Source organism: Panthera uncia, chromosome C2 (genome assembly GCF_023721935.1).
Source record: "Panthera uncia isolate 11264 chromosome C2, Puncia_PCG_1.0, whole genome shotgun sequence".
NCBI lineage: Eukaryota > Metazoa > Chordata > Mammalia > Carnivora > Felidae > Panthera > Panthera uncia.
Window position 1 is genome coordinate 146,888,593 of NC_064810.1, and position 22,210 is coordinate 146,910,802.

A 22,210-nucleotide genomic window follows, 5' to 3' on the forward strand; every position below is an offset into this window, starting at 1 on the left:
AACTGCCAGATGTTGCACACGAGACTGAGAATGCTTACCGGCTTCTACAATAGCTGGCTTATTACTAGAGCAGACAGACAGCACCTTCAGTACTCTGCTTGTGGTCCACAGTAGTTTCTCGTAAGTGTAGGTCCTCATTATATTTACTAAAGCTTGAGGTCCACCACTAGCCAGAATGATCAGCTAGAAAGACATGTATATACTGTTAATCACAAAATTGTCATCATATGCCCAAGAAAACAACCAACGTATTTTTATTATACAAGCATGTCAGCCAGCTTTGCCACTGATCTAAATGTATTCCCAGACCCCATTATCCAGATCTCCCCACACCGGGGCCCCATTTACCCCCTCCTTCTACAGGATTCCACTCAAATTCAGGTATCCCAATACTCCCAAGAATAGATCAACTCTGCCCCAATTTTCTTCCTCCCACACTGATCAGAACAAAACAACAGAAACCACGCTGGTGTGCGACAGTAATGCCCAGATATTATTGTTGTATCAAAGCGGAGTTGTTAAAAATGTGAACCAGAATGGGCACTTAAAACTCCTAATCTTTTGGCTCTTGGCTGTTTTCACCTTAAAATGAGGTCTCATCAAATAAGCATTCCTTCTTGCCCTTTACTTCCCTCCGTATTCCCACCTCCAAACTATCCTGATTTTCTAAACACAAATCTCATCAGCTCATACCTTGCTAAAACTGACTGCATTTAGTCATTACTCTTTTAACATATTCTACAAGGTCCTGCAGGACCTGCCCTGCTGAGCTCAATAATCTCAACTCAAACCTTTCCTCTTCTTTACTATTGTTTCTAAGTTTATTTATTTTAAGGGACAGAGAAGAGAGCGAGCACATTCAAGTGGGAGATGGGCAGAGAGAGAGAGACAATCCCAAGCAGGCCCCGCGCTGTCAGCACAGAGCCCAACTCGGGGCTCAATCTCACGAACTAGGAGATCATGACCTGAGACGAAATCTAGACTCAGACGCTTAACCAACTGAGCCACTTGGGTGCCCCTTCTTTACTCTTTGTATCTCTTGAATTTCCCAAACTCATCACTCTTCTCCCTCTGCAGGGCTTTCAAAGGTGCCATTTCCTCTAATCTTCACCTAGTCGATTTCTCCTCACCCTTAAGACCTGAACACAACCTATCACTTCCTCCAACAGGTCTCCCTGAACTTTCAAAACAGGGTTTGGTTCACTTATATGCTCTCATTGCTCCTCTTAAATAGTAATTATATCATTTCAGTGCCTATCTCCCACCTAAGAATGAAAGTTCTGAGAGGAGTTTGCCCACTATATCCCCAACACCTAGCTTGATACATACAAACGTTTATAGAAAAAAAGATGTCCAACTTTTTTTAAGGATACACACAAAGGGTGAGGCATACAAAGAATTTGCTAGAGCCCACAGAAGGACATGACATTGGGGTTCCCAATGCTCCATGACAACCACATTCAGAAAAATTCTTTTACCTTGCTTTCTTGGTTGCCGTAAGCTAAAATCTGAAGGCAGTCTGTCGTAATAGCCAAGAATTTAACATTTGTTTTGTTGAGCAAGGCAACCATTTTCTGCAGCCCACCAGCTAAACGCACTGCCATTTTAGCTCCTTCTTGATGCAATAAAAGGTTGTGGAGAGTTGTAATGGCATAAAATAATACAGAATCCACTGGTGACCTGGGAAGAAGAAAAAAGCCACATCAGAAATGCAGTGATGGCACTCTTCTCCTTCTTAGCTGTGAGCCTTCTGACCATGTTTTCTTACCCAAGCATCTTCACCAGGGCGGGAATGCCCCCAGACTTAAAGATGGCCAGCAAGCCCTCACGATGATGAGAAAGATTGTGCAAGGTGCCAGCAGTACAGCGAGCTGTCTCCACGTCGTTCGTATTCTGCATGGTGCGTACGATGGCAGACACCATCTGAGGAGAACGCATGATGGCGTGTCTGGAAGCTTCCTTTTTCGAAAGCTGATGGACCATAACTGCAGCCTTATTAACCACCACCTATAACGTACGGGAATTAAGAGACATCATTGGTTTTCAATACTGATACTGGATGGCTATTTTGAGGCTCCTTCCTGGAGAGTTTCCTTCAAAGCAGATCGCGAGCCAGCCTTGTCATTACTGACCTGGTCCTCATCGTTTAGCAGTTTTGTCAGTTCGGGGATTGCACGTGTGGCAAGTTCGGCATCATCTTGATAGTTAATCAAATTTACAACTGCGTGTTTCAGCATCTGTGATGGTTCAGCCAAACGCTGGACGTTAGTAGGGTGAGCAGCATCGAATTGTGTGGATGGGATCTGCATGCCCTCGTCTAAAGTCTCAGGGAACATAGCAGCTCGCACTCTCTGAGCTCGCGTCATCGCATACTGACCATCGATATCTGGAAAAGGTAAATTCAACACCCGTTATTCCCAATTCAGCATTGTGCTGAACACGTGCTACACCAAATGTATAACCGAAATATTACCTAAAGGTAACACTGCCACCACCCCCCTTTCTTGACACCACTTAAACTGTTACACACCAACGTCTGTAAGAAGAATTCTCAAAACTGCATTCTGACTTTCAGTAAGGCAGTAATGTAATACCCTTACCAGCCACTTGTTCTTGAGTGAAGGACTGAGAAAACCCCTGTTCCCACTCATACAGGACTTGGGTGGTATCCACATCCTCTTCCTCAGGATTGCCTTTACCACTCAGAGAAGGGGCTGTGGTGGTGGCGCCAGAATGGATTCCAGAGTCCAGGTAAGACTGTTGCTGCCAGTGACTGACAGCTGCTTTTCTGTCTGGCTCCATGGCCATGTCCAGTTCCATCAGATCAGCTAGAAAAATCCAACAGCATTCGCATTACTGCCAAGGAAATGTTATCTTCATTAAAAGATCTGGGATACGACCCACTGAAATATTGTTAGAAATAGTCAAATGTGGAAGACAGCCAAGAATAACAACGATAGCCAGGATTAGCTCAGTGAGGAAATATCTACACTCTTAGGGAACCACCTAACAGTTACTCACTGAATTAGTGGAAGAACGGTACTGCATCCAGGCTCCAGAAGCAGTCATCCAGACTAGATTCCTGCTGGTGGCTTGTTTGCTATTTCACCAAGCCATTAGGAGGAGTGAGCAGAAAATGGAGCAAAAGGTAGCCTGACAAGTAAGCAGGGAGAGAGTAAAGCAGGGGGATCTGAGCCAGACTGGGTTAATGGCAATGAAGCAGAGCCCCAATTCAGTAACTAAAGACTTGTGATACAAACCTTGGGTAGCCATTGCCCACACAGGATTTTCAAAACCGGAGTATGGTGTGCTTCAGATACCCTAAAAGAGTTAATCAAGTCATTAGGATTTAAAATTTGCTTGTTTTTAACATTTTTAAGCCACTACGATGGGCTGATAAATATTACGGACCACATCCATAAATAGCCGCAACCCCTTTTACCATGTGATCGTGAAACCCAAACCCCACGGTCTCCTCTATACACCTCAACCACAGCTCCATCATTGTTGAAAACTCCAAGTAAAAACTCCTCTTTAACAAGCACCTCTTTTTAAGTAGGAATACAAATTACAGTTATTCAGGATGTCAAAAAGCACAATTATTGATGCGGATGAAGAAAATTTATAGTGAAAGCCAAGGTGGGGGAAAAAAAAAGTATTCAAAATCAATTCCTCCTTGAGTTCCCAAAAGCGTTCTCCCTTTTTAACTTCTTTCGCTGAAAAACTCATAGGTCTTTTTGGACAGTGGTTTTAAAAAAGACCAAATTTTCATTAAATGGTTTTTCTTTACTGATACAATACAATGCCATATAAAATACCTTTATAAAGCAAATGGATCAGAACACTGGATTTTAGATCTTTTACTAAGAAGTAAAATTACTTTTCAAATGAAAGTTTGCAACACAAAAAGAATCTTTTTAGTATATTTTTTCTAGTTCAAATTTATAGCAATGATGTATTATAAACAGAAGTATTACTCACTGGAGTAATGTTTTATCAGTATGAAAAACTTAATCATATACATAAAAATCTTAGCATCTTTGTATTTTGGCTTTACTGTGTAACATTCAGGAAAACACTGAATCACATAGGAAACGAATTGCAAATGAGAACCGTTCGAAGGCTCATGGCCACTAGATATTCCTAATAACAAAACTTCCTTTATTACACAGTATTCCCCTAAACAAGTTTATCTTGCACTACAAATTAACATAATGGTTTACCAACACGTAAAGATATGGACTAAAATATTTACGTGTGAACTGTATATTCTATCATCGTAAAACAGAGTTTAAATATGTTTAATGAAAGTTGGAAACTACAGTCTAAAGTCCTATTTGCTCTATGTAAAGGAAGCATGTGTTAATTATTCCTAAAATTGCTCTTCCAGTACTAGATTTTTATAACCACAAAGGTCACTTGACACGTAAAGATGACAAGAGCTGTGGATACAACTGTTTTAGTTTCACGGTAGAAACAACTGACAATCTTTGTACAAGGCAAAATGAAGGACAGAAAATGAAGGTGATTCCTGTCAATACGAAATCTTTTAAGATACTAAGCAGGATTATGTGTGTTCAATGTTTTGATTCAATAGGACTAGAGTGGGGCATAGAAACCTGAATTTTTAATGAATATTCTAGGATGCACAAGCGATCTACAGACCACACTGAGAAATACCCAAGGTTTCTGTTCACTGATGCTGTGTTTTAGCTTACATTTTTCCACCTCTCTGGAAACTGAGTTCTCCACTCCAGTTTCCAGTTTATTTCCGGGAAAGGCAACTTAAAACAAGTTCTACATTGGGCTCTTCCTTTGGCCAATGCCACAGGGCTCAGAAACCAACTAGTCACTATAATACACATACAAAATATGTGTAAATCAGCTGTATAGTTACTGGTAAGGCTTCTGGTCCAACAAAAAGCTACTACCAGTAGTTAAGTTTTTGGCAAGTCAAAAGTTATTCACAGATTTTTGACTGTGTAGGGGGTCGGTGTTGTTCAACGTTCAAGTGTACATGGCTTCAAGGAAAAAAATATTTACAGTATTGTTTCCTTGTTGTTGATGCAAAGGCAAAATATTTAGCCATGTTATTGTGTAAAATCTGTTTATATGGGATGACCTGTAGTTTGACCACAATTTATAATGATTTTACGGACAAAGCAAGTTCATACTCCAAACTTACAATATCTATTTGTATGTTGAGGATTCCTCAATACTATTATTTTTATATACTTTAAAATTTATGCAGCATACGTAACAGTGACTCTACAATCCTACGTCGTAAAGGAGGCCAAGTATCAATCCAGCAGGTTGAGAAGTAAAAAATAGGAATGAAAATGGGGATCTACATAAGCAACAGTATATATCAACTCGCCTCCTACATTACACTGCAGACGAATCCAAATTTACCAAAACTATGAGAACTATTCACTAAAGAAACTGAATATACTGTCCAAAGAGATCTAGGCCAGAGTCCTGCCCAAAAGGAAAGCCTTCCTCATTCTTCCTCTGGACAGAACTTTCAGCCCAAGGATTGGCTCCCTCCACTACACCCTGTCAATCATTAGGGGTCCAATCCTAAAGCTCCCAATCAACCAAAGCTTACCAAACACATCTGGAAAGCCTTCAAGAGCAAAGGAAAAAGTTCAAGAAAGAAGTAACAGAAAAAACGCGGACTCCAGAGAAACACAGGATTTTAAAATAGGGGTAAGGGTGGGGAGAAGGAAACAGAATGTTTCAATTTACTACCCTCATAAAGATTGGAGATAATAAATTAAAAGCTCACTAGGTAACCAAAGTTGAGAAAAACTCCTAGAACATAAAGGAGAAAGATATTCAAAATACAAAATAGAAGAAACAAGATGATCATCTAGGGGATCAGAGCGCCAACTAATAGGCATTTCAAAAAGAATTAGGAGAAACAAAAATGGGGAAAAGCCCATTAATACCAACTCAAGATAAAGGGAGGATAATGCTAACAAGTTACGAAGTACTAGAAGTCCCAAATGCAGTGATCACAAACTACAGAATACATTAGGATGCTCTGTGTCCTGCCAGCTTCATCCCCACCGAGTGGTACCTTGACAAAGAAAGAGGGTTGCCAGGATCGCCAATTTATCCAGTTTAGTGGGGTAATGGACGCATGCACCCTTTTATTTTTTCTTTTTGTTAAACATATATTCTTTCCAGTTATATAATTTGTAAAGAATACCTCAAAATTTATCTTGCTACTTCTGATTTAAAATCTGTAAAGATTTAGAAAAAAATATACACTCTTTATATACAATAATTTCTATCTAGGTGAAAAGTTCATTCTGATCCATATCTTATCCAAAGTGTTACTATGAGTAATTTTTCCTTCAACTTTTTTAATAGGACTACTTAAGCATTCTAGGTTTTTCTTTTTTATTAGGAAAATTTTCAAATATGCAGGAAAGTAGACACAACCGTATAATGAACACCCACATTACCTATACCTAACAACTGTTAACATCAGGCAGTATTTGTGCCCACCCACAGAATAATTTTAAAGTAAACTATATACATTATTATTACTAGTAGTAGTTCATCAGGTGGCTATGAAAGGTAAGGATATTTTCTTGCATACCAAAACATTACTATAGAAGATTAGCCTTACTGGCTGCTACTCCAGTTCACAATGAGTGAATTGGAGCCTCTACTTCACCCTGTGTACTTTAAATGGCCTTCTGTCAAAGTCGATGTGAGAATTCTGGACATGATATAGGTCTCACGCTGAAGTTTACTTCTCCAGTTCCTATTAGGACAAATTATCTTAATTACCCTAGAGTTCATAAAATTTGAGTATTACTAACTAGGAGTAACTTTGCTATATAAAAATAAAGCAGATCTATTATAAAACCAGTTTTATACTGGCCATTCATGCTAACAATTCACTTTCCAATAACCTGTACTAAAAGAACAAAAACCAGTCACTTACTCTGTTTTAAAGTAAGAAAACCCAACTCTATTTCAGGAGCATGATAAACTTATAAAAAAAAATCCTCAAGGATTAAAAACATTTCTAAGTAAAATGTGTTTTGTAAATCTAAAAGCACATACATACGCATTTTTCTTGTCACTACTAATATCTTGCCATTCACAAAATTTATACTCTCCTCAAATCTTCTGTTTAGGCACTTTTCATTTATCACTAGTTTTGTTTTTTTGTTTTTTTTTTTTTAACATTTATTTATTTTTGACAGAAAGAGAGCGTGAGCAGGAGAGGGGCCGAGAGAGGGAGACACAGAATCTGAAGCAGGTTCCAGGCTCTGAGCTGTCAGCACACAGCCCGGCGCAGGGCTTGAACCCACAAGCGGTTGAGATCATGACCAGAGCTGAAGTTGGACACTTAACCCACTGAGCCACCCAGGCGCCCCTTATCACTAACAGTTTTAAATCACAACTCAATCTAGTTACTTTTCTACTTTTACTCCTCAGCTGTGTCTGTGTATATTCTGAGAGGAGTCTTCCTACACTGGTCAATAAAATATAAATACCTAGTGACACTTTTGCTCCTCCAGAATTCCTAATATTGATGCCCTTGCTATTACTTTAAATACATAGGTGTAAAATGGCTATTGGAAGAAATATGAACTGGGAAAAATTAGGACACTTCCCAAATGATTGCTTTCCTTCCTTCATTTTATGGTCTTCTCTATCTTCTACCCTACCTATAAAGTAATATATGCTTAGTGTAAAATATTTTTCTTTGTCGTTCCCACAATTAATGACATTTTGGTATATTCGGTATTTTATTAAATTTACTATTAAGTATGCTTTTATTATAAAAATATAAATATCAGAAGCGTGTGGGTGGCTCAGTCAGTTAAGCGTCTGATTCTTGATTTCAGCTCAGGTCATTATCTCACGGTTCATGGGATCGAGCCCCACGCATCGGGCTCTGTGTTGACAGAGCAGAATCTGTGTGAGATTCTCCTTCCCTCTCTTCCCCTTCCTCCTGCCCCCCATAAACTTTAAAAAGGTACACACACACACACACACACACACACACACACACACACATAAATCAATTTCTTATTCCTTACTGTAGACACTGTGTATGTATACATATGCATGTATATATAGAAATCAACTCCTTATTCCTTATTGTAGATGCCTAAAAGTGTTTTCATTTGTATCATATATCTGTACTATAATTAGCCAAATCTCCCATTCTTGAATAGTTTGTCCTCCCCCATTTAGTTTGCTACTCAAACAATGCTGAACAAACACGTTTGCATATAAATAATTCTCTTTAGCTTCTTCCACTTCCCTTCCACATGAGGACTGCTAAAAGGGTAAAAACTTTTAGGGCCTCTGATACACAGCTCCAAAAGACTGATGGAGCACAAACTGATACAATTTTCAGAGAAGGCCCCATATGAGAGGCCGGGCCAGCCTACCGGTGGAGCAGCATCAACTGTTACCTCAGGACATCCTGTAGCAGCTATGTCCTCCCATGTAATATACACATTACCCCACCCTGTAAGTTTCTCGAAATTCTGAGATTAAATACTCAAAAAAACCTTTTTTTGCCACGTGTACAGCCTTCTTGGCTTGCCAGATTCTTTAAAAATTTTTTTTTAATTTTGAGAGAGAGAGAGAGAGAGAGAGAGAGAGACAGAGAGACAGAGAGAGACAGAGAGAGACAGAGAGAGACAGAGAGAGACAGAGAGAGAGAGAGAGAGAGAGAGAGAGAGAATCCCAAGCATGCTCCACACTGTCAGCACAGAGTCCAATGCAGGCCTCAAACTCACAAACCACAAGACTATGACCTGAACCAAAATCAAGAGTTAGATGCTCAGTCAACTGAGCCACTCATGTGCCCCTTGCCAGATTCTAGAGGTAGTCCTTTTATATTTTCATAGGGTACATGTATATGTTATATATAAGAAGTTCCTTGAATAATCACTGATACAGCATATTTAGGCCTATCATGTGTGTCTGAGAATATGATTTCACTACTTAAAATAATGTGATAATGGTAATATCCTTTACACTTATGATATATCCTTACTGTCACCAATGAGTACCTTCATACATAATCTCTGGTCAGTAACATAATCCTAAAATAGTCTTGATACTCCAGAGGAAAAAAAAAAGAATGTTTTAAAACAAACTTTTACTTTATTCACTCTAAGATCAAGTCACTACAAAAAGCAGATGATTTTTCTTCAGCCTACAGTACTCTTAAGCAACTGAAAACACTGATATTTTAAAACACAGTTATTTCAAAGTACACAATAAACAGGCTTTATCTATCTACACAGGCACGTTTTTATAATTTCCAAATATAATTTTATGCTAGCTAAGTTAAACAAAATGTTTAATACTGTTTATGTGGTAAAAGTACAAAGATTACATGCCAGCTTCTAAACACCTGGGCACAAAGGGAATCAAGAAAGAAGGGTATTAAAGATGGCTTCATCTCTTTGGCATTTTTTTAAGATAAAATAAATACAGCAAAATTACATACACCTCTTAATATCTAGGCCACCCATGAGTGCATGGCTGTTTGTTACATTATTCTCTATACTGTGCGTAGCAAGAATAATTGACCGAAAATAAGGAAATAGTTCTATATCAGCATCTCAGGTAAAGTAATTTAAACCCCAAATGTGATTTTAAAATATAAGAAAATCTTTGTACCTTTTCAAACAATTAAAATGGAACTATCCATAAAAGACACAAATATTTCATGTACACTTCTGTCAAACCAGCTAAACCTTACAACTCAAGTACCAAAAGTGAGGATAAAATACTCCCGTCTCCTTGAAGAGGCAGCAGTCACAGTAGCTCAACAGGCCACAAATCTATTTCAGAGGCTAGAGACTGCAGCTATGTGGGAGGATCTGTTTCCACTACATCTTGAAACTGAAAATCCTGTTCCTCTTAAGTTCATAAAATGATGATTAGCGAAATCCTTTTAAACCGAGGACATTCTTTGTTAACATTCTAGAGACACTTTTACAACTCTTTTAAGTTACACAGTGATAATATGCACAGAAAACAGTTCACGGTTAAACTGAATTGTTAATAAAAAGTGACCATTATGTACAAACTACTTTCCTATGTACAAATAGGTTAGAAAATCATAATCACAAAAAGATCTCATGCATAAAAGCAACAATAAAAACAAAGTACATACAAGATTAAATGTAATTATTTTTTTCTTGGCTGGAAAATCGTTTTGTACTATATAAAGATATTGTTGGTTTTCTCTTAGTTAAGGCTAGCTAATATCCTTGGTACACAGAGAACTAAAGACAAATCAATAAAAAAAACATCAGGGAAAGGGCAGAAACCATCATTTCAAAGGAAAAATACAAAGTAAGCAATAAATACACACAAAAGAATTTAAACTCATTTATTTTTTGCATATCAGCCCAGCAGATTTAAAAGATTAATAATATCGACTGCTAAGACGATACAGTTGACCCTTGAACAAGGATTCGAAATGCGCAGCTGCACTTGTACGTGATTTTTTTTTCATCATGATTAAGTGTACTCTTTAATCCCCATCCCTAATTTCAACCCCACGCACGCACCTCCCTTTGGTAGCCATCAGTTTGTTCTTTATAGTTGAGTCTGTTTCTTTTTCTTGTTTTAATATAATTTATTGTCAAATTGGTTTCCATACAACACCCAGTGCTGATCCCAACACTGGGATCAATGCCCATCACCCACTTTCTCCTCTCCCCCACCTCCCATTCAACCCTCAGTTTGTTCTCAGTTAAGAGTGTTTCTTGTTTTGCCTCTCTTTTTTCCTTTGCTCATGTTTTGCTTTTTAAATTCCATATGAGTGGAATCATATGTTACTTGTCTTCGACAGATTTATTTCACTTAACATCATGCTGTCTAGCTCTGTTCATGTTGTTGCAAATGGCAAGACTTCATTCCTTGTTATGGTTAAATAATATTCCACTGTGTGTGTGTGTGTGTGTGTGTGTATACTTTTGGCTCCCTCACCATCTTTTTTTTTCCAAACACACACTAGAGTGAACTCTGAAAAGCCTAAATCATAGTACATGCACCTATAGTGGCTTCCTAGTGCACTTTGGATTTTATTCTATATCCTTATGGATCTGACATAAATATAGATGTATAGGTATAGGTATAGGTATAGATACATACGCACAACCCACTATCTCTTCTTTATCCATTCATCTATCGATGGACACTTAGGCTGCTTCCATACTTTAGGTATTGTAAATAATGCTGCAATAAACGTAAGGGTGCATGTATCTTTTCAAATTAGTGTTTCTGTATTCTTTGGGTACAGATCCAGTAGTGGAATTACTGGATCACAGGGTAATTCTACTTCAAATTTTTTGAGAAACCTCCATACTGTTTCCCACAGTGGCTGCACCAATTTGCATTCCCACCAACAGTGTAAGAGGGTTCCTTTTTCTCCACATCCTGGTCAACACTTGTTTCTTGTATACATTTGGTTTTGTTTTTTTACAGTACAGTACTATAATAAATGTATTTTCCCTTATGATTTTAACATTTTCTTTTCTCTAGCTTACTTTATGGTAAGGATACAGTACTTAATACATACAACACACACAAAAAAATGTTTTAATCCTGTTTATGCTATTGCTAAGGCTTTTTTCTCTATCAACAGTAGGCTACTGGCCATTAAGTTTTGGAGGAGTCAAAGTTTTATGCAGACTTTGGACTACATGGGAACTGGTGCCCCTAATCCCCACATTATTCAAGAATCAACTGTAGTTAAACTACCAGAAACTTTTTGGAGGGTAGGTTGGCACTACCCATTAAATATGTGTAAATACCCTCTGACTTTAAAATTCCATTTTTATAATAGAAACATAATTTGTAGCAATATTCACAGAAGAATGCCAAGAGGTCTGCACAATGAAGCATTCATAGAAAAAAAACTGGAAATTACCCAAATGCTCAACAAGGCAATGAATGAACGAACAATAATTTATACACTCGCCGAACAAACATGTAACACCTTTCATGTTACTGGCATTGCAGTAAGAGTGAATACCAGAGTCTGAGACTCAAGCTCGTACATCCAGTAAAGCTTGGATTCTGCTACTAGAAAGTTAAGCAATAAAAACAAAACAATTTAAAGAGAACTTCTGTGAAAGAAATAAACAAGGTGAGAAGAGAGTGAATGGTGGAGAAGGGCTATTCTAGGTAAGCATGGGATGACAGGAACCTTTGAGCAGAGGAGGAGGAACCAGCCAGCTTAAGATGGGGCAGAACACTTCATGCAGAAAAAAAGTGGAAAGGAAGGTATGAGCTGTTTGGTAAAGGTACTAAAAAGTCACCAGTGTAACAAGAAATCAGGGAACTATGAAAAGAGAAAGGACCAGATCAACAAGAATATAGAATAAAATCCAAAGTGCACTAGGAAGCCACTAGAGGTACACATGTACTATGATGTAGTCTTTTCAGAGTTCATTCTAAGTGTGTGTATGGAAAAAAAGATGGTGAGAGGCCAAAAGAAAAGCAGGGACACCAATAAGGAAGGTACTGTAAGTGGTAAATCATCCAGGTGAGATGCAGTAGTGGATAACTATGTAGCCTTTAAAATGAATGAAAAAAGACACAGAAAAAACCCCCACATATCCAATATGCAAAGCATTTGCACATTTTACGACATTTTTGCATACATTCCCAGAATTAAATGCATGTAAAAAATACATTCGTATCTGGGGCACCTGGGTAGCTCAGTCAGTTAAGCATCTGACTTCCACATAGGTCATGATCTCACAGCTTGTGAGTTTGAGTCCCGCATGGGCTCAGAGCCTGGAGCCTGCTTCAGATTCTCTCTCTCTCTCTCTCTCTCTCTCTCTCTCTCTCTCTCTCTGTCTTCCCCGCTCATACTGTCTCTCTCTCAAAAATAAACATTAAAAAAAATTTTTTAAATACATTAGTATTAGAAATGATACTTTTCCACAGTGCCTGGGTGACTCAGTCGGTTGAGCGTCCTATTTCAGCTCATGGATTTTGTGAGATGGAGCCCTGAATCAGGCTCTTCACGGACTCTCCCTCCCTCCCTCCCTGTCCCTCCTCTGCTCCCGTGCACGTGCGCGCACACGTACTCTCTCTCTTTCAAAATAAATAAGCTTTAAAATAATTATACGTCTCCAAGAAAATAAATCATTTAGCCCCAATGTGTGTTAACCAGTGATACACAGCATTAAGGAAATATTTCTAAGCATAAAAGCTAAGTGGCCCATAAAATAGACTTTCTGCAAAGGAAAGATGGTAACTTCTCAGCAACCATTTAGTACCTCAAGGCAAGAACAAATTGCTTTAAAAAAAAAAAAGGACATATTCTTTGGATAATAATGTTTTCCAAACGCAAGGAGATCAAACTCACTGCAGTTTTTAAATACTTAGACAAATAACATTTTATTTAATTATATCAATAGTTTTCCTATTTTTTAGTAATTTCATAGAGATTTTCATTCATTTCTTGTTCTACTAAAGTGGTACTATTCTAAGAATCAACTGCATCACAACATAATGTGCCAAGTTTAGTGGACTTATTTTAAATAATACATTTTACAGCATAATTTGAGGATGCAGCCTCGTAATATCAAGTAAACATCTAATTTTGCCCTTGATGTATTTAACAATGTACCATCATTAAATGCTTAGTAACTTTAGTTCTGAGCCTAATGTTATTTCATTGAATTTTCCCAGCAACCTTGTAAGTAGACAACATTCCCCAAATTATTAGATTAAAAGTCTGACTAGCAGCCATTAATATGAGTATAGTTGCTCCGTTAAAATTGAAATCCAGGTCTTACATTTAAGCTCAGAGTCATGTGCCCTTTTAATCAAATCACATATCCCACTCGCACCCCAAAGTTAAAGACAATTAGTATTTAACAATGTTACAGATCAATTCAAGAGAAAGGTTAACAAAAAGAACTATATTCTTTGAACAGCGACTACAGAAAAAGATCAATCTAAGATGTGAATCACTATATACTTCATACTTTGACTATGTGCCTAGCCAGACAGCACTACTGCTGACAAGAAAATGCAATCAAACACACGAGTATATCATGCCAAGGAGATGGAAGAGTTATTTCGAGAGAGTTTCTACATGTTGATCTCTAGGCTCTGACTATAGGAAGAATTAATGGCAGGAAGTCAATGACTTCTAGGAGTAATTTATTTAATGCAATGCTTTCTATCCCTCAGCAATAACCTTCCTCTTTTTCACTTGTAGGAGTCTCCCTTTTCCACCATACCAGCACACAGACCTTTAAAAAATAAGAAAAAAAGTTCAATGTGTGAACCCTGTGAGGGCTGGGGCCCTTTAGTTTCACACTGTATCCAAAGTGCTTAGCATGTAATAAGCTTTTAGGTATTTGGCAGACTAAATGTGCCAATAAGAAAGATGTTCAAAAACTAGACAGTAGAATAAAATGTAATACAAAGGCTTAGATAGCCAACAAACAATTATGTATAACCTAGGAGACTTCTTAAATTCCTTTAGAAACATGAAATATTCATTTATGAAAGAACATATCTCATCTGAAACAGAGGTCAATAAACTTGTTCTGTAAAGGGCCAGACAGTAATTACTTTAGGCTTTGTGGGCCATAAGATGGGAGTACACCAAAATAAAAAGCTTTGCACAGCAAAGGAAACCATCAACAAAATGAAAAGGCAACATAATGAATGGAAGAAGGTACCTACCTGCAAATGATATACTGATAAAGGGTTAGCATCTTATACAACTCAACACCAAAACACCCAAACAATCCAATTAAAACTGGACAGAGGACCTGAATAAACATTTTTCAAAAGAAGACCTATAGATGGCCAAAAGACACATGAAAAGATGCTCAACACCACTAATCATCAGGGAAATGCAAATCAAAACCACAATGTGATATCACCTCACACAACTCAGAATGGCTAATATCAAAATGACAAGAAGTAACAAGAGCTAGCAAGGATGTGAAGAAAAGAGAATCCTTGTGCACGGTCAGTGAGAGTGGAAATTGGTGGAACCACTGTAGAAAAACAGTATGGAGGTTCCTCAAAAAATGAAAAATAGAAATACTATATGATCCAGTAACTCCACAACTAGGTGTGTACCCAAAAAAAACCAAAAACACTAATTGGAAAAGATATATGCATCCCATGTTTACTGCAGCATTATTTATAATAGCCAAGATATGGAAGCAACCTAAATGTTCATCCACAGATGAATGGATAAAGAAGATGTGGTATACATATACACAATGGGATACCACTCAGCCACAAAAAAAAAAAAAAAAAAAAAAAAAGGAATCTTGCCATTCATGACAACATGGATGGCCCTAGAGGGTATTATTATGTTAAGTGAAGTCAGATAAAGAAAAATAAATACCATATGATTGCACTTGTATGTGGAATCTAAAAAAAAAAATAAGAACAAAAAGCCAGAAAGACTCATAAATACAGAGAACTAGTGGTTGCCACAGTGAAGAGGTGGGGGAATGGGTGAAATAGGTGAAGGGGATTCAGAGGTACAAACTCCCAGTCATAAGACAAATACGTCACAGAGATGAAAAGTATGACATTGGGAACACAGTCAATAATATTGTAATAGCGTTGTATAGTGATAAGTGGCAACTGTTTATCATGATGAGCAGTGAAATCACTATGTGGTACACATGAAATTAATACAACACTGTGTGTCAACAACAATAAAAATTAAAATAAAAAACTTTGTCACAGCTACTCAATTCTCTTGTAGTGTGAAAGCAACCACAGACAATATACACATGAACAAGCATGGCTGTACTTCAATAAAACTTTACTCCTGGAAATTGCAAATTTGCTATTTCCCATAATTTCACATGTCAAGAGATCTTATCCTTGACTTTTTAATCAGTCATTAAAAAATATAAAACGTATTCTTAGTTCTCAGGCCATACAGAAACAGGTGGAGGACAGAAGTTGACCATCCCCTCATTTATTTATTACATACTTTCACTGGCAACAAACCAAAGGCAAGTGAGTTTACATTTTAATTAAGTACATTAAACCTAAATGTGAAGACCCATAACAGAAAGGGTTTTTAAGTGAGTTAACAGGTTACTTGAGAGGTCACACACAGTTTTTGCCTGTATCTTCAGAAACAGGTTGTGTAAAAAACAAAACTGGACCAAATGACATATGAAAGCCACAACAAGACCATTTATTTGGGAAAACCAATTCAGGCCATTAAGACTGGGTATGGACTAAACCAGAATTAAGCCTCAATATATGCATACCTTTAAAAATCTTTTTTTACTATAAAGATCTCCAACTTTGTTTGAAGGACCCTTTAAACTGACTACCAGATCCTTCCAATGGTTCTTACCTGGAAATTTAAAAAACAAGAGGACTCTGCTCCATCCCCATGGTTCTCTATCCCAGTAGAACTGGGATAGAACCCTGGCATTGCAATTTTTAATTTGTTTAAAGCGTCATACATGTTGCTGACACTGATACCCCCAAAGAAGGGCTACAGCTATAGACAAATAATATGATCCAATTCTATTATATATAACATGCTGTTACATGCATAACAATGTTATATGTATAATGTTTTATATATATAACATTAGTCAGTAACTCAAATTAAATTAAAACAAATGTGACTCCACAGAGTAACCCCAGGACCAGCTCTTAAAGAAGCATCTATTCATTAAGACACTACAGATTCTAATTACTTAATCTTTTAGCAACCTTCAATACCCCACCATACATGTTAAGTTTATGTTACTCTCTCAAACAGAAGGACATTTTTGCTGCCTTTGACAGCTTTACCATAGTAAAAAGTTTCATAATCATGAGGCTCTCTTATATTTAGAAAGAATAGCAGAATATTACAAAAGGTAGAGTGAGCTAGAAAGCTTTTATTTTCAAAATGTGACTACTTTCATTATCTCAATACAAAAAACCTTCAAGGAATAATAGCTCTAAATCTGTTCGAAGTCCAAAAATACACCAGTAAATGAGTCATAACCTGGAGGTATATATCAATGTCTCATTGGCATATTGTTTTTTGTTTTCTCAATTTGCCAATTTGTTAATCAACATTTTGTTTCACAAGTTTTCCCACAATTCCTTCATTTACTCAACAGTTCAAGGACATAGCAATACCAAGGGCGTGAATACAACGTATGCATAGATTTCATTTATTGAGTGCTGGATGCATAGGGGCACTTGTACCCCAATGTTTACAGCAGCACTCTCAACAATAGCCAAATTATGGAAAGAGACTTAATGTCCATCAACTGATGAATGGATAAAGAAATTGTGGTTTATATGCACAATGAAATACTACGTGGCAATGAGAAAGAATGAAATATGGCCTTTTGTAGCAACGTGGATGGAAATGGAGAGTGTTATGCTAAGTGAAATAAGTCATACAGAGAAAGACAGATACCACATGTTTTTACTCTTATGTGGATCCTGAGAAACTTAACAGAAGACCATGGGTGAGGGGAAGGAAAAAAAAAAAAAAAAAAAAAGGTTAGAGAGGGAGGGAGCCAAAACATAAGAGACTCTTAAAAACTGAGAACTGAGGGTTGATGGGTGGTGGGAGGGAGAGAAGGGTGGGTGATGGGCATTGAGGAGGGCACCTGTTGGGATGAGCACTGGGTGTTATATGGAAACCAATTTGACAAAAAATTTCGTATTAAAAAAAAAAGATTTATTCAACAAATTTATTCAACAAATTTTTATGTAACTGCTACTCGCGAGGACGTGTAATAGATTCTGGGTATACAGTGGCAATTAAAGCAGATATGGTCCTTGCATCCTTGACCGGAAGGGAGACAATAAGTGAATGAACAATTACAAAGAGTGATAAGTGTATATAACTAAGTCACAAGTGGAAGAAGGGAGTAGAATGACACAAGGACAAATGGAAGGTTTTAGAGTGGACAAAGCCTTCTTGAAGGTAATTTTCAAGCTGAGACTTGAAGAAGGATGCAAAAGAGCCAGCATGTAAGGAACAGAGCAGAAACATTCCAGAAACAAGAAATAACATGTACAGAAGCCCAGAGTCATGAAGACCCGATCACATTAAGAACTAAACCTTGAGACCAGAGTGGTTCAATTATAGTGGGAAAGAGTGGATGCAATGAGATGAGGCTGAAAATAGCCAGACTGTGTAGGGCTGTCTAGCCTTCGGTTAAGGAATGCATTTTTTTTTCCTAAGTGCCACTGAAAGTCCACGAAAGGTCATAAGCTGGTTAATAACAAGATCTCATGGAGTTTTTAAAGCTGGTTTTGGTTATATGGGAAAACAACTGAAAGAGAACAAGAAATAAAAAAGGGAACCTGTAAAGAAACCATAGCAAATAGTCCAGGTAATAGATGGTGGCAGCTTAAGCTCAGATCGTAGCACTAAGCACAAAAATAGCTACACTGGAGAAATACTTTGGAGGTAGAAACAACAGACTGTTGATGGACTAGTTCTAATAAATGAGAGGAATTAAAGTAGGATAAGTGGAATTAAAGAAGAGTCCTACAGGGGCGCCTGGGTGGCTCAGTCGGTTGGGCGGCCGACTTCAGCTCAGGTCACGATCTCGCGGTGAGTTCGAGCCCCGCGTCGGGCTCTGTGCGGACAGCTCGGAGCCTGGAACCTGTTTCAGATTCTGTGTCTCCCTCTCTCTCTGACCCTCCCCTGTTCATGCTGTCTCTCTCTGTCTCAAAAATAAACGTTAAAAAAAAAAAAAAAAAAAAAAAAAGAGTCCTACATATTTGGGTTGAGCAATTAAGTTGTGATACTAAGTTTAGTGCAATGTAGGAAAAAAGAGGAGAATGTTTCTAGAACTGCACTGTCCAATATGGTAGCCACTTGTTACATGCGGTTATTTACATTTACATTTACTTTCATAAAAAATTTAGTTTTTCATATTGCCATATTCAAATGCTCTAGAGCCACATGTAGCTGGTGGCTACCACACCGGGCAACATAGATGTAGAACATTTCCACCACCACAGAAAATTCTACTGGTGAGTAGAAGGAAGGTGTTACAGAAGGAAGAAAGAAATACATACATAATACCAAATGCTAGGTGGTCCGGCAAGACTAAAGCTAAAAAGTATCCACATGGTTGGTCAACATGAAGGTCCAACAGGACCTCAGCAGAGCATATTCGCTGGAATAATGAAAGCAGAGCATGAACTGGAATGGGAGATGAAAAGTGCAGACATGTCCATAGGGTATGGACACACCATGAAATAGAGCAGAGAAATAAATGGGGCATTAGCCGGAGGAAAACAAAGGGTGTCATTTCTAGAATATTCACGCAGCCAACACACCTTTCCTGTGCACCCATAACTTCTAGACATTCTTCTGAGTACCAGAGATATAAAATCAGGACAAGATCAGGAGAGGAAGAAAGAACAAACAAGCAAACAATGTTATTTCAGAGTATAATTAAGTGCCACAAACCAAATAAAAGAATAGAATATGAGAAAATTAAAATGAGCGAACAGAAAAGACCTCAATGTAGAAGTGGTATCTAAACATGAGCCATCAATGACAAGAAGGAACCATCTCTGCAAATGTCTGGAATATACCTGTATGCTACCGGGAATGATCTAAATGAGATGATAAGATTCACTCAACACATATTTACTGATCATCTATTATGTAGTATGACTCTAGGCACTGGGAGGAAGAAAGCAGTGAAGGACACAGACAAAAATCCCTGTCTTTCTGGAGTTTACATTCTAGTAGGCTAAGAAAAAAGAAAACAAACAATCAAAAAAACCAAAATATTATGTTAGAGAGTGACAAGGGCTATGGAGAAACATAAAGCAAGAAAGGAGATAGGAAGATGGGGAAGGACTGTGATTTTAGACAGCATAGCAAGAAAAAGCCTGAAGGAGATCAGGAAGTGAGCCATGATATGGGATCATGCTTGACCAGTTGGAGGAAAAACATAACAGTGTAGACACATAGAGTGTAGACACAGAGGGATTTGTGCTTTTACTGAATGAGATGGTAAGCACCTGGAGGTTTCTGAACAGAAAAGTTACATATCTACTGCTTTGTAAGGGTTACCTCTGGCTGCTGTGTTGAAGATATATTTTAGAAGAACAAAGGTGTAAGTAGGGAGACCAGTTAGGAAGCCTTTGCAGTAACCCAGGCAAATGATTACAACGGTACTGCTATGGTAAGAAATGGTTAGATTTTGGATATTGTTAAAGGGAGAAAAGACAGGATTTACAGACAGGGTTTCCATACTGAGTGTTAGAGAAACAGGAGTCAAGAACAATATGGTTAGGGCTGCCTGGGAGGCTCAGTCAGTTAGGCGTGCGACTCCTGATTTCCGCTCACATCATGACCTCACCATTCATGGGTTCGAGCCCTGTGCTGCACTCTGCTTTGACGGCATGGAGCCTGCTGGCAGTTCTCTGTCTCTGTCTCTCTCTCAAAATAAACAAACACCAAAAAATGAAAAAGAACAATATGATTAGAAGTCTGAGTACCTGGCGCTCTCTCTCTCTCTCAAAAATAAAAATAAACATTAAAAAATCTTTTTTAAAGAAGTGGGGGGCGGGGGTCGCCTGGGTGGCTCAGTCGGTTGAGCATCCAACTATAGCTCAGGTCATGATCTCAGTTTGTGAGTTTGAGCCCCACGTCAGGATCTGTGCTGACAGCTCAGAGCCTGGAACCTGCCTGCTTCGGATTCTGTATCTCCCTCTTTCTGCCCCTCCCCTGCTTGTGCGTGCATGCTTTCTCAAATATATATATATATATATATATATATATATATATATATATATATTAAAAAAATTTAAAAAAAAAGAAAAGCCTGAGTTAACTGGAAAGATACAGTTCCATTCAGAAACAACTAAGAGAAGCAGCCATTAGGGGAAATTGAGAGCTCATTTCTAGAAAAGTTAAGTCTGCGATACTTCTTAGACACCCCAAAATTTTTTTTCAAAATAGCTGGGTATTAGAATCTAAAATTTAGGAGAGAAACCCAAGCTAGGGATATAAATTTGGAAGTCAGAAGCAAACAGATTAAATGCCATCTGTTTAAAGCTATGAGACTAGAGAGTGTATTTAAACAACAAAAAATAAGTCTTAAGACTAAACTCTCAGTCACATCAATAAAGAGATCAGAGAGAGAACAGAAAACCCAAAGGAGACTAAGAAGGAACCACCAGCAAGGCAGGAAGAAAACCTGCTAGCAGACATCGTAGCCTAGAAGCCAAAGAAAAAAGTGTTTCAAGCAACTGTGCCAAATGCTACTCATAGATTAAATGAGATGAGGACTGTTAATTTATAACATGGTGATTTCCTGGTATGGATTCAAAAGAAAGGGAGAGTGAATAAAAGCAATTGTTTCAAGCTATTTTGTGTGGGTGATGGGTAAAAGGGGAGACAGGAAGAAAAAATTGTTTTAAAATGAGATAAGCAATATCACGTTTGTGTGCTCATGGGAAGAGCCAGCACAGAAGGAAAAACCAATGATGCAGGAGAAGGGAGACTGACAAGAGTAATAATATTCTTGAGACCAAGAAGGGAACGAGATCTAGTATACAAATGAACTGGTTGTCTTGGAACACTACGGTTCATCCAGTGATGGAGAAGGTAAAGCGCACAGTCACAGATACGGGAGCATGCAGGAATTTTTTAAATCATTCAATATGCTTAGTGAGATAGAAAGCAAGGGTATTAGATGAGGAAGAATAGGGGAGAAGGTGTTGGAATGTTAGAGGAAAAGAAAGATGCAATCATAAAAGAGAGCGAACTAACAGACTGGGGACCACTGGGGATGAAGCCAGGGAGAGACAAAGTTGTTGAAAGTGTATATAAGAAAGTGATTATGATTCAATACGAAATCTCAGGTGGGTGTAAGTGAGGGTGAGGGACCCTAAAAAGGTTAGATGGATACAGATTATAGGTTCTGGTGGGGCTGAAGGGCTGCTGGAATTCAAGTATTTCCTAGAGGAGTAAGGCAGTGGGGCACTTGAAATGAGACTGGAGAGGGGCACCTGGCCCAGTCAGTTAAGTGTCCTGACTCTTGATTTTAGCTCAGGTCATGATCTCACGGTTCAGAGAGTTTGGCCCCACATCCAGATCTGTGCTGGCAGCACTAAGCCTGCTTGGGATTCTCTCTCTCTCTCTCTCTCTGCCCCTCCCCTGCTCTCTCTCAGAATAAACTTAAAAAAAAAAAAAAAA

General features: G+C 38.0%; 1 protein-coding gene across 3 annotated transcripts in view; it reads right to left on the reverse strand.

Moving 5' to 3' along the window:
* The window catches only part of CTNNB1 (catenin beta 1), a 42,249-nt gene that overhangs the window by 9,824 nt on the left and 10,215 nt on the right, over positions 1 to 22,210 (reverse strand). For all 3 annotated transcript variants that reach the window (XM_049628951.1, XM_049628950.1, XM_049628949.1), the window contains exons 2-7: positions 3,261 to 3,321; positions 2,601 to 2,828; positions 2,133 to 2,386; positions 1,769 to 2,007; positions 1,479 to 1,680; positions 39 to 183 (exon numbers count right to left, since the gene is read on the reverse strand). In XM_049628951.1, coding sequence (XP_049484908.1) covers positions 39 to 183; positions 1,479 to 1,680; positions 1,769 to 2,007; positions 2,133 to 2,386; positions 2,601 to 2,828; positions 3,261 to 3,273 — 1,081 coding nt within the window. In that variant the 5' untranslated portion in view covers positions 3,274 to 3,321. The remainder of the gene's footprint in view (positions 1 to 38; positions 184 to 1,478; positions 1,681 to 1,768; positions 2,008 to 2,132; positions 2,387 to 2,600; positions 2,829 to 3,260; positions 3,322 to 22,210) is intronic.